Below are 12,805 nucleotides of genomic sequence, written 5' to 3'. Positions count from 1 at the left end.
GAAACATAGGGGTGCGACCCACTGCGCCACACTATTGTACTGCAGTCTAACAAATACAGCCCTTTTAACAAATACAGATATTGAGACTTATTGTAAATGTAAAGCACAAGAAAATGCATAGGCTCTGTTCTGTGTACAAAGTGAAAATGTTTTGGATCAACTTTAAATTTTTAGGGACGTCATTCGGAGAGAAATAGTATCTCCTCATTTGGAGCACTGGACCCTGATGCTGCTTCTTTAAATGAGGACGTATATGATGACTTGGACAGACGAGCTTCACCTCAAGTCAGTAGCATGCCTGCAGGTGAGGACAAAGGATGGGGCCTGAGACAAGCCAGTTTGGACAGCTCAGGAAACCATGATGGGACACCTCGACAGCAACTACAAATCGGTAAGATAAGCTTGGGGCCTCCGAATAATGCTGTAGCTGACATCACCAAAACAAATTGGCATAGATTTACATTTTAATAAACATTGCAGATGATTTCTCAGAGTAATGTAGCAAATTGCATGCTCTGAATAATAGTGTAAGATTTTATTTGACGGCAGCTGGGATGCTTGACTTTATAAAGCTCATGGGGTCTCTTTAAGTCTGATTCTCACCTTGTTTCATTAATAAAGCAACACTTGCAAAACTGGCTTGAGCCAATTAGGCAATTATCGGTACAATTAAACTCTTTTTTTTTAAAATAAAAAACTACATCTGAATGAATCATGGAATTGCTACAGTTCAGAAGGAGGCCTCGGACCCTTCCAATCTGCACCTCCCCTAGCACCCTACCGAGGCCCATTCCACCACCCTATCGCCATAACCCCACCTAACCTGCACGTCTTTGGGCTGTGGGAGGAAACCCACGCAGACACGGGGAGAACGTGAAAACTCCGCACAGTTACCCAAGGCTAGAATTGAACCAAGGACCCTGGCGCTGTGAGGAAGCAGTGCTAACCACTGTGCCACTCTTGTAACAGATGCATTCAATGGGGTTTGTAATTTTTGTCTTTTTAAAAATAAATTTAGAGTACCCAATTCATTCTTTTTTTCCAATTAAGGGACCATTTAGCCTGGCCAATCCACCTACCTTGCACATCTTTGGGTTGTGGGGGTGAAACCCGCACAGACACGGGGAGAATGTGCAAACTTCACACGGACAGTGACCCAGGGCTGGGATTCGAACCTGGGACCTCGGCATCGTGAGGCAGCAGTGCTAACCACTGTGCCACCGTGCTGCCCCTCATTGGGGATAGTTTTTTTAAATAGATTTAGAGCACCCAATTATTTTTTATCCAATTAAAGGGGCAATTCAGCGAGTCCAATCCACCGACCCTGCACATCTGGAACGAAGGAGGTTGAGGGGCGACCTGATAGAGGTCTACAAAATTATGAGGGGCATAGACAGAGTGGATAGTCAGAGGCTTTTCCCCAGGGCAGAGGGGTCAATTACTAGGGGGCATAGGTTTAAGGTGCGAGGGGCAAGGTTTAGAGGAGATGTACGAGGCAAGTTTTTTACACAGAGGGTAGTGGATGCCTGGAACTCGCTGCCGGAGGAGGTGGTGGAAGCAGGGACGATAGTGACATTTAAGGGGCATCGTGACAAATACATGAATAGGATGGGAATAGAGGGATATGGAACCAGGAAGTGTAGAAGATTTTAGTTTAGATGGGCAGCATGGTCGGCACGGGCTTGGAGGGCCGAAGGACCTGTTCCTGAGCTGTACTTTTCTTTGTTCTTTGTTTGTTTTATCTTTGGGTTGTGGGGGTGAAACCCACGCAAACACAGGAGAATGTGCAAACTCCACACGGACAGTGACCCAGGGCCAGGATTCGAACCCGGGCATTGGGGATAGTTTTAACCGACATCATTGGGTTGGGTTAAAGTGAGAGACAAGCCGGTAGCACAGTGGTTAGCACTATTGCTTCCAGCTCCAGGGTCCCAGGTTCGATTCCCGGCCTGGGTCACTGTCGCTGCGGAGTCTGCACGTTCTCCCCGTGTCTGCGTGGGTTTCCTCCGGGTGCTCCGGTTTCCACCCACAGTACAAAAATGTGCAGGTTAGGTGGATTGGCCGTGATAAATTGCACTTAGTGTCCAAAAAGGATGGGGTTACGGGGATAGGGTGGAGGTGTGGTCTTAGTTAGGGTGCAGACCCGATGGGCTGAGTGGCCTCCTTCTGCACTGTAAATTCTATGATCTGCTATAAAATGGTCTAATTGTAAAGCCGAGGCTCATGGATGATCAGTGTTCCCGTTAGCATTTGACAGTCAGAGTGCAACCTCAGTCCAAATATCTGTGAAATGGACAATTCAGTAAATGCTTTTTGAAATGAAATGAAATGAAATTGGCTTATTGTCACGAGTAGGCTTCAATGAAGTTACTGTGAAAAGCCCCTAGTCGCCACATTCCGCCGCCTGTCCGGGGAGGTGCTCTGATTTACTTTAACTGCTCTGATTTGTTTTGTTTTCAGGCAGTGTTCAATCAACAAGTTCCAACTTTCCTTCAGCAGACAAATCAGATGTAGGATCTTCTCAATATACAAGCAGCACGAGTATCTTCCAGAATTATGCCATCGAGGTAAACTGAGCTCATGATACACCTGTCTCAATTATCACTGATTCTGTTCAACTACCACAGCTTGAAGTCCTATTGGAAGAACAATTTACATTAAAAGCGTTGTGTAAATGTAATAATGCATCCCAAGGTGCACCACGGTAACACAGTGGCTAGCACTGTTGCTTCACAGCTCCAGGGACCCGGGTTCGATTCCCGGCTTGGGTCACTGTCTGTGTGGAGTCTGCACATTCTCCCTGTGTCTGTGTGGGTTTTGTCCGGATGCTCCGGTTTCCCCCACAAGTCCCGAAAGACGTGCTGTTAGGTGAATTTGACATTCTGAATTCTCCCTCTGTGTACCCGAACAGGCGCCGGAATGTGGCGACTAGGGGATTTTCACAGTGACATCATTGCAGTGTATTTTTTTTTGTCCCTCAATTGCCCTCCTCACGGTGCACTTAACTTTCTCGGGAAAAGCTCCGTAAGATCCCCCAGCCACACTGAGACACTGGCTGGAGAAGCTGACCTCCACCCTATCAGCACCTACCTTCCAGTAATCAGCGAGGCGAAGGCCAGGATATCAGCCCCCACCCCCGTCTGCAGCCCCGGCTGGTCTGACACCCCAAACGTAACCCCTAAAGGTCAGTGCTTCAGTTCCATTTGTAAAATCACTGACATGGTGCTAAAGAAGGAGAGACTGGGATGCCTGCGAGCTTAGGACATGGCCAGACATGTGCCTATGATTAGCTGGGCCCCACCCACACCGCTCACACTCATCCTCCACTCCCGGAAACAACCTGCTCATCCTAGACTTTGTCAAATGGGCCCTAGGCATTACCTTCAACTGTATGAACCCTAATCTGGCACACAAAGATGTTGCAGTCACCCTCCACAGGGCCTCGTACCACATCCCATCCTCCAATTCAAACCCCAGCTACTCCTCCCACTTAGCCGTAACTCCCTCCACAGGTACTGCATCCTCCGCCATAATCCTAGCATAAATCCCTGAGCTATTCCCCTCCTCCATCCCAGCCAGCGACAGAACCTTCACCGGCAACGAGGACAGCGGCACCCCAGGGAATGTCGGAAAGATCGTTTTTGCAAAATTACAAACCTGTAGATACCTAAATGCATCCACCTGCGAAAGCCCAAATTTCCCCGACGACTCCTCCAAGCTCACAAATCGGCAATGCAAAAACAAATCTCTCATCCCTTCCACCCCCTTCTCCTCCCATCCACTGAACCTGGGATCCAACCTCGCCGGCTCAAACGTGTGGTTCGCATAAATCAGCGCCAACTTTGATTCGAATTCCCGGCCTGGGTCACTGTCTGTGCGGAGTCTGCACATTCTCCCCGTGTCTGCGTGAGTTTCCTCCGGGTGCTCCGGTTTCCTCCCACAATCCCGAATGATGTGCAGGTTAGGTGAATTGGACATTCTGAATTCTCCCTCAGTGTACCCGAACAGGCGCCGGAGTGTGGCAACTAGGGGCTTTTCACAGTAACTTCATTGCAGTGTTAATGTAAACCTACTTGTGACAATAATAATAAAAAGATTATATAGATTTATAAGTGTTTTTAGATAGTGAAATTATGCAAAAGAGCCTCTGTGATGTCATATTTAGTGTAGAAGTTGAACTATGTGGTCTTAATGATGAATGAAATGTAGCTTGAAGCTCAATGCCACGTTGACCCAGATATTAAGATGATGTCTGGTTCAATCTGAGTGAGCATTTGGGGAGAGAAAAGGATCATGGGGAATGATAGAGTTTTGGGCAACTTAAATGTACCAGGTTATCTAAGGCAATACCCTGACAGAGAGATAAAGGGGGAAGCAGAACATTGGCAGAGATTTACAGGAGGTTGTTAAAGGCTTAGCGGGAGGAAGATTTGGAGAAATATGGAAAAGTGTAAGGAGAATCCCAGAGAAATGGCCAAAACTCCTGCCACAAATTTGTGGACGTTTTGGGAGGAGGAAAAGAAATAAAAATTGAATTGAAGTCATGATAGAAAAATTAAATATTTTGCAGGCAAAGTGAGGGATAATTGCACGTACCGTGCCTGATGGTGCTCAGGTAAGGAATATACTGTCAGGAATCGCAGATGCTGACTAGAGACTCAGTGCTTTGTGACTGGTTACACAGGGGGAGGGGGAATAGTTATGAAGGGAAATTTGAATTGTTAGAATTTAACGTTTGCAATTCTCCAGTCCTCTGACACCATCCCTGAGTCTAAGGAAGATTGAAAATTTATAAGCAGTGCCTCCGCAATTTCACTCTCACTTCCTCCTTCTTTTGCCATAGCCTGGGCTTTCATCTCCATGGAATCATCTTCCTTGGTAAAGACAGATGAAAAGTATTCATTTAATATCTCAGCTATGCCTTCTGACTCCAACTGTAAATCCCTTTTTGATCCACAATCGGCTCCTTTTACCGCCCTTTTAGTTCATATACCGAAAGAAGACTTTGGGATTCCCCTTTATGTTAGCTGCTAGCCCCTTCATACTTTCTCTTTATTTCGCTTATTTGCTTTGTCACCTCTTCTCTGAACCTTCTATATTCAGCCTGGTTCACTCTGCAACTAGATCCTCGATTTTCTGACCAACAGACCACAATCAGTAAGAATGAACAACAACACCTCCTCAACACCGGGGCACCTCAAGGCTGCGCACTTAGCCCCCTACTCTACTCCCTGTACACACACGACTGTGTGGCAAAACTTAGTTCCAACTCCATCTACAAGTTTGCTGACGCTACGACATTAGTGGGCCGGATCTCGAATAACGACGAGTCAGAATACAGGAGGGAGATAGAGAACCTGGTAGAGTGGTGTAACAACAACAATCTCTCCCTCAATGCTAGCAAAACTAAAGAGCTGGTCATTGACTTCAGGAAGCAAAATACTGTACACACCCCTGTCAGCATCAACGGGGCCGAGGTGGAGATGGTTAGCAGTTTCAAATTCCTAGGGGTGCACATCTCCAAAAATCTGTCCTGGTCCACCCACGTCGACGCTACCACCAAGAAAGCAAAACAGCGCCTATACTTCCTCAGGAAACTAAGGAAATTCGGCATGTCCACATTAACCCTTGCCAACTTTTACAGATGCACCATAGAAAGCATCCTATCTGGCTGCATCACAGCCTGGGTATGGCAACTGCTCGGCCCAGGACCGCAAGAAACTTCAGAGAGTTGTGAACACCGCCCAGTCCGTCACACAAACCTGCCTCCCATCCATTGACTCCATCTATACCTCCCGCTGCCTGGGGAAAGCGGGCAGCATAACAGGGGCTGTTTAGCTCACAGGGCTAATCGCTGGCTTTGAAAGCAGACCAAGGCAAGCCAGCAGCACGGTTCGATTCCCGTGACAGCCTCCCCGAACAGGCGCCGGAATGTGGCGACTAGGGGCTTTTCACAGTAACTTCATTTGAAGCCTACTCGTGACAATAAGTGATTTTCATTTCATAATCAAAGATCCCTCCCACCCGACTTACTCACTCTTCCAACTTCTCCCATCGGGCAGGAGATACAGAAGTCTGAGAACACGCACAAACAGACTCAAAAACAGCTTCTTCCCCACTGTTACCAGACTCCTAAATGACCCTCTTATTGACTGACCTCATTAACACTACACCCTGTATGCTTCACCCGATGCCAGTGCTTATGTAGTTACATTGTGTACCTTGTATTGCCCTATTATGTATTTTCTTTTATTCCCTATTCTTCCCATGTACTTAATGATCTGTTGAGCTGCTCGCAGAAAAATACTTTTCACTGTACCTCGGTACACGTGACAATAAACAAAATCCAATCCAATCCAAATTGTATTTTCGACCTGATGTCTGTCACAAGCATACTTTTTTCTCTTTATCTAACTCTCTCACCATCCAGGGAACTCTGGCTTTATTTGCCATATCTTTCCCTTCCGAGGGAGTGTGCCCGAACTATCTCATCTTTGAAGATAGTCCACTGTTCAGCCAAGATAGTTCCTGCCAATCTTTGATTCCGGTTTATTCGACCCAGGTCTCTTACTCCTTTGAAGTTGGCTTTCCCCAGTTTATTATTTTTACTGTGATTATTCTTTATCATTTTCTGCAGCGACCCTAAACATTATAATACAACGATTTCTGTTCCCAAAATGTTCCTCTACTGACACTTGATCCACGTGGCCTACCCCATTCCCAAGAACCAGGCCTAGAAATGTCCCTTTCCTTGTCGGACTGGAAATTGGAAACACACAGCTGCAGAAAACTTTCCTGAACACACTATAGGAAGTGTTGCCCCTCACTGCCATTCACACTACTACTATTCCAGCCTATATTTGGGTAAGTAAGGCCCCCCATTATGACTACTCTATAATTTTTGCACCGCTCTGTAATTTCCTTGCAGATTTGTTCTTCTACACCTTTCCTGCTAATTGGTGACCTGTGCGGAACACTGAACAATGTCGTTGTTTTGACAAGAGTCATCCAGACTCGAAACGTTAGCTCCCTTCTCTCTCCACAGATGATAATCTTTTTATTGTCACAAGTAGGCTTACATTAACACTGCAATGAAGTAACTGTGAAAATCCCCCAGTCGCCACATTCCAGCGCCTGTTCGGATACACAGAGGGAGAATTCAGAATTCTCAACCGGTACGGAAATTGAACCCGCGCTGCTGGCCTTGTTCTGCATCACAAACCAGCTGTCTAGCCCAGTGAGCTAAACCAGCACTCATATGATGTCAGACCTGCTGCAATTGTCCAGCATTTTTTGTTTTGTTTCAGATTCCAGCGTCCGCAGTAACTTGCTTTTATCTCAATATAATTGCTACCCTTTTATTCTCTAGTTTTAGCCAAATAGATGCTGTCCTTGATCCCTCTGGGACATCCTCTTTCTCCAGCACTTCAATGCTGACCTTAATACCGCCATCCATTCCCCTTTTCTTCCTTTCCTAACTTGCCTGAATGCCTTGTACCCAGAATATTTACGACCCAGTCCTGCTTTGAGCAAGGCTTCTGTTACAGCCACAACACCGTGTAACTCACGAATCTTATTTACCATACGCCATGTATTCGCATTCATGCATAGTTTAAACTATGGTTTAAACTTTATTACTTTCCCTTAATCTTTCTCCCTTATACTATCCCCCATACTAGTTCTATCCTCCAGTATATTGTGCACCTTTGCATTGCTCTCTGATATTATCTTCTTCCTACACCCTGCCAAGTTAGTTTAACCACACTCCCCAATAGCATTAGCAAAGCTAGCAGGATACTCAGTCTATTGGAGTGCAATCCATTCTGCCGATGATCGGGCCGCATGCGCAGTGTGGCCACATTTAAAAAATATGTTTGGGGTCATTTTGAAGGCCGCTTGCAGCCAGCATTATTAACAGCCGGCTGCTGCGGTTGTTGCGTGTGGATTTACGCAATCTGGGGCGTCCCCGACTTTGACGATGCCTGCTATAAGCAGTACCCGAAAACCAAAATTACATGAAATCTGAAACTCAATCGGCCCCGAGGGTTTCAGATAAAAGATTCTTGACCTGTCTTTCACATCCGAGACGATGTTTGTAATTTAGACAAAAGAGTAAAGAGGGGAAAGTACTTTCTATTGTATAAAATTAGCGTTCATTAGAGGAAATAGTTAAGAGAAATAGCAAGTTTCATTCAATTGTGGAAAAACGGTTTTGCTGAATCAAGACTTTCTGTTTGAGACTTGTTTGTTTAACAGAAACGTAACTTTAGATGGGCCATGTGTGAGAATTATCGGGGTATATGTTGATAACAGGATCAGCATTTCATTTTGGCGTTGTCCAATTCAACTTCATTCCATCATTTCAGGATTGTAGTGAATTTGACAGCCTCTGTGATAGCTTCTTTGAAACGGAGTTCAAGAAAAACATGCTTATTGTCCATGTTTCAGATTCTTATCTCCAGCTGTTCTCGATGTCGAACATGCGACTCACTCGTGTATGATGAGGAAATAATGGCTGGCTGGACAGCAGATGACTCCAATCTCAACACGATATGTCCATTCTGTGGCAATCTGTTCCTTCCTTTCCTGGGGATTGAAATTCGAGATCTGCGAGGCCCTGGCAGGTAATTAGTTGCCTACTGATATAAAATGTGAAGGAGCGAAGTACGTCTCATTAATTCTTCTTTTCCTTTGGTGTTTGGGAAGCTTTGAATATTTTCTGTTTATTAGCTTTCTCGTCCCGGAATCCAAAAATCCGCCCCCCCCCCTGCCAGTTGTTGAAAATTTCAGATCACTCCACTTCTCCGCCCCTTACCCATTTGGAGCAGAGTGCAGAAAGAAAAGCATTCGTCCCAGCATTTCCTGGTTTGGAAGTCTTGTGATGTTCAGTGAGAGTTTGGTTTACGACCTATACTCAGTAAAAGGTAGCGTTTGAAACCTTTGTGGCCGGAGACCTTCACTGAGACCAACATGTTTATGAGGATGATTCACTTTACAATAGGTTTGGAGATCTTTTGCTTACAGGATCTTTGAATGTCCCTCAAGGAAGGAAAGCTGTCAGTTTTACCCAGTCTGGTTCACGTTATATTTTAATGTCCTCTGAGGTCGTTTACCAAGCAACTCAGGTGTAAAAATTGCTTTTAGAAGAAGGGCCATATGGGATGAGCAGTATGTACAGCATTGCCAACATTCCCAACACCCAATATAAATATTTAAATCAATTACCAGCCGTATAGCCCTGGTGTGCCAATGCCAGCTGGCACAAGATTGTTCAATATCTAGTGCAGGTGCCTTTAGCCTTCACTTCAATGATGGACTTTGTATTTTGGGGAAGGTTGTAGGTGGTAACACCGTGTGACTGTTCCATGAATAAATGCCTCAGAGCCAGGTGGTGTTGTACTGGAAGCTCATGAGTTGCAGTGAATCAACGTAAGTCTTAACTGATGGCATTACTCAGCCCAACCCAACTGATGGGTTTTAACATCAGATCCTTGGCCCAACCATAATTTTACTGGCTTGTTAATACAGTGTTTGTATCTGGTTATTTCCTAGAACGTTAAAAACAAAGAGGATATACTTCAATGTTTTTAATTTATTTAGGTATTTTCTGAAATCCACTCCATCTACAGAAAGCATGCAGAGTTTGCAATCTGGACCATCTTGCCCAGGGACTAAGAACACGATGGTCTCCCCACCTGGTCCGGGTGTGATCGACAGCAAGCCTCAGTCACCAAGAATTACAGTGCAAGGAGCCCCAGACATGCCTGGGTAAATGTCATGCGCATCTGCGAAATCAGTGCCCTGTACAGAAGGGCTTTCAAATTCGGTGAAGTGGAAATCAAACTTGTGATTCAGTCGCGCCACATTGTTGCTGAAAGTTAGTGAACTGTGTTTTCACATGTCTGCACGTCAATTAACTGCTTTCACTTGCACAGGAGCAGACACGTAGACTTCTCATTATTTCAGATGCACCAGAAAGGGCAGCACGGTAGCATTGTGGATAGCACAATTGCTTCACAGCTCCAGGGTCCCAGGTTCGATTCCCGGCTGGGTCACTGTCTGTGCGGAGTCTGCACATCCTCCCCGTGTGTGCGTGGGTTTCCTCCGGGTGCTCCGGTTTCCTCCCACAGTCCAAAGATGTGCAGGTTAGGTGGATTGGCCGTGATAAATTGGCCTTAGTGTTGGGTGGGGTTACTGGGTTATGGGGATAGGGTGGAGGTGTTGACCTTGGGTAGGGTGCTCTTTCCAAGAGCCGGTGCAGACTCGATGGGCCGAATAGCCTCCTTCTGCACTGTAAATTCTATGAAAGCCAGTAGATAGCAAGGCACTGAGGGGTTCTGATCTCCCAATCAGATTGCCAAAACACTAGCTTAGTGATGGTGAAGCTTGAAACCTAATTCTTTTAGCTCTTAATTATTACCCATTACAATGTTGTATCCGCTGTAGCCCAGTTGATAGCATTCTCACCTGGATCAGAAATGTGTGGTTCAAGTCCCACTCCAGGATTTGGATACACACATCGAGACTGGCACTCCAGGGAAGCTCTGATGGGTGTTGTCTCTCACTGGGATGTTAAACTCAGGCATTGTCCATACTCTCAGATGGATGTCGGAGATCCCATGGCACCATTTTGATTGGAGGAGTTTTTTCTTGTGTCCTGGCAAATACCTATCCCGCGATCACAAAAGCACGCTATATGGTTATTTTTACATTGCTCTGCACAGGTTCCTACATTCCAACAGTGAATGCACTTCAAAAGTACTTATTTCAGAAGTACTTCATTTGAGGCACTTTGTATCATAGAATTTACAGTGCAGAAGAAGGCCATTCGGCCCATCAAGTCTACACCAGCCCCTGAAACAGCACCTACCTAAGCCCACACCTCCACCCTCTCCCCTTAACCCAGAAACCCACCTAACCTTTAGACACTACGGGGCAATTCAGCGTGACCAGTCGACCTAACCCACACATCTTTGGACTGTGAGAGGAAACCAGAGCGCCCGGAGGAAACCCACACAGACACTAGGAGAAAGTGAACACTCCACATAGACAGTCGGGAATCGAACCTGGGACCCTGGCACTGTGAAGCAACAGTGCTAACCACTGTGTTACTGTGCCGCCCGCTGTGAGAGTTCCAATGTGTGTTAAAGACACTATATAAAAGCAAGTCTCTCCTTTGTTTCATTGTTAATCTTCAATATGACTAATGAACCTGATTTACCTACAAATTAGAGAGATTGTGTAAGAAAAATAGCTGAATGAATTTCTTCTGCGAATGGTTTTGAAAAGTGCTATCCTCTTCCTCGCTGCTGCTTTCTAGTTCAATGCTGAGCGGTGGGGAGGAACAAAAGCAACTGGAAGTACTTTGGCTGGTAATTTGTTTCCACACTGTCGCCGTTGATTATGCTGAAGCATGCCCCACACAATATTAAAAGATGTTTGTATTGGGAACCACTTGTGCATGCTGTCCTACTAGAATCAGCTGATCTTCCGTGCCTTAGGCCGGTAGGGTCCGGTAATAGTTTGAATTTTAAAAATATATCCTGGTCACCTCTACCCTTAGAGCCATTCCCTTTATTTAAAGCTACCTAAATTTACACTATTTCTGCGACTGAGGGTGGCTGATGTCTTGTGGCCAGAGCGTGCACAGCTCTGTGCGATGCATATTTTGCCTGACTGTTTAATGACTCAGTACTGGGAAAAAACTTGTGGATTGCAGCCTAATTAAACTTGATTTATTTTGATGTCAATGAAATACACGCAAGGAGACCGTGCCTGTTTCACCACAGTGCCTCTCTGCTGTAGCAAATCAAATACCTTGTGCTTAGTCAAAGAAGCTTCATCGCCAGTGCTGTTGAACCGTGTTATTAGTGCATTCATAAGGAAAGAATGGAAAATTCTGTTGCACAATTACATATGTTTAAGTGATGCTGCATGACAGATAAGTGAGACAGGCGATGCTTTCTGTCGTAAATGTGACAATTCAGCATTGCAAAAACTTTCCTGCGAACAATAACAAAAGTAATGCCTAGAAAATCAGAGCAAAGTAGATATTAGGGGGAAACCGAGCAGAAAGTGGATAACATTTGAATGCAAAGTTACTTTCAGGATCAACAACAACCTGTATTTATGTTGCACCTTTAACCTGATAAAATGTCCCAAGGTGCTTCACTGGCATGTCATAAAATAAAATATAACACGGGGCCACCGAAGGAGTTACTGGAACAGATGACTAAAAATCGGATCAAAGAGGTAGATGTTAAGCAGCGTCTTAAAGAACAGATAGTGGTAGAGATATGGGGGTCTGGGATCCAGGCAACTGAAGGCACAATGATGGTGTGATTAAAATTTGGGAAGCTCAAGCCGCCTGAATTGACAGAAGGCAGGGAGCTAATATTTGTGAGACTTGAGATTATAAAGATATGGAGGCAGCTGAAAACACGGATGAGATTTTTAAAACAGATTTATTGCTTAACAGGGAGCCATTGTAGGTCAGTGAACACCGGGGGTGGTGATGAAGGGAACATAGTGTAAATTTAGGACACAGGTAACAATGACATCAAAATTATGGAGGGTAGAATACGCAATGTTGGTCAGGAGGTATTAGAATAGTCCGGCCGAGAGGTAACAAAGGCATTTCAGTAACAGATGAGCTGATGCAGGGGCTGATGTTACAGAGGTGGAAATGGGCAATCTTACCAGGGTGTGGATTTGTGATGGGAATCGCATCTCACTCATATACCAAAGGGTGTGAGCAGTCTGGTTCATCCTCAGACAATTGCTACAGAGACGCATAGAGTTTGTG

The 12,805-nt window shown here is 45.3% G+C and overlaps 1 protein-coding gene across 10 annotated transcripts in view; it reads left to right on the top strand.

Moving 5' to 3' along the window:
• Positions 1–12,805, top strand: part of dennd4a (DENN/MADD domain containing 4A) — a 195,360-nt gene that overhangs the window by 161,079 nt on the left and 21,476 nt on the right. For 8 of the 10 annotated variants that reach the window (XM_038814023.1, XM_038814020.1, XM_038814017.1 and 5 more), the window contains 4 exons: positions 175–391; positions 2,461–2,567; positions 8,449–8,624; positions 9,601–9,768. In XM_038814023.1, coding sequence (XP_038669951.1) covers positions 175–391; positions 2,461–2,567; positions 8,449–8,624; positions 9,601–9,768 — 668 coding nt within the window. The remainder of the gene's footprint in view (positions 1–174; positions 392–2,460; positions 2,568–8,448; positions 8,625–9,600; positions 9,769–12,805) is intronic. The other 2 variants (XR_005462571.1, XM_038814021.1) reach the window with 2 other exon arrangements.

The sequence above is a fragment of the Scyliorhinus canicula genome, chromosome 12 (genome assembly GCF_902713615.1).
Source record: "Scyliorhinus canicula chromosome 12, sScyCan1.1, whole genome shotgun sequence".
NCBI classification, from domain to species: domain Eukaryota; kingdom Metazoa; phylum Chordata; class Chondrichthyes; order Carcharhiniformes; family Scyliorhinidae; genus Scyliorhinus; species Scyliorhinus canicula.
Note: the sequence above shows the minus strand (reverse complement) of the source record. Positions and strands in the feature narration are given on the sequence as shown.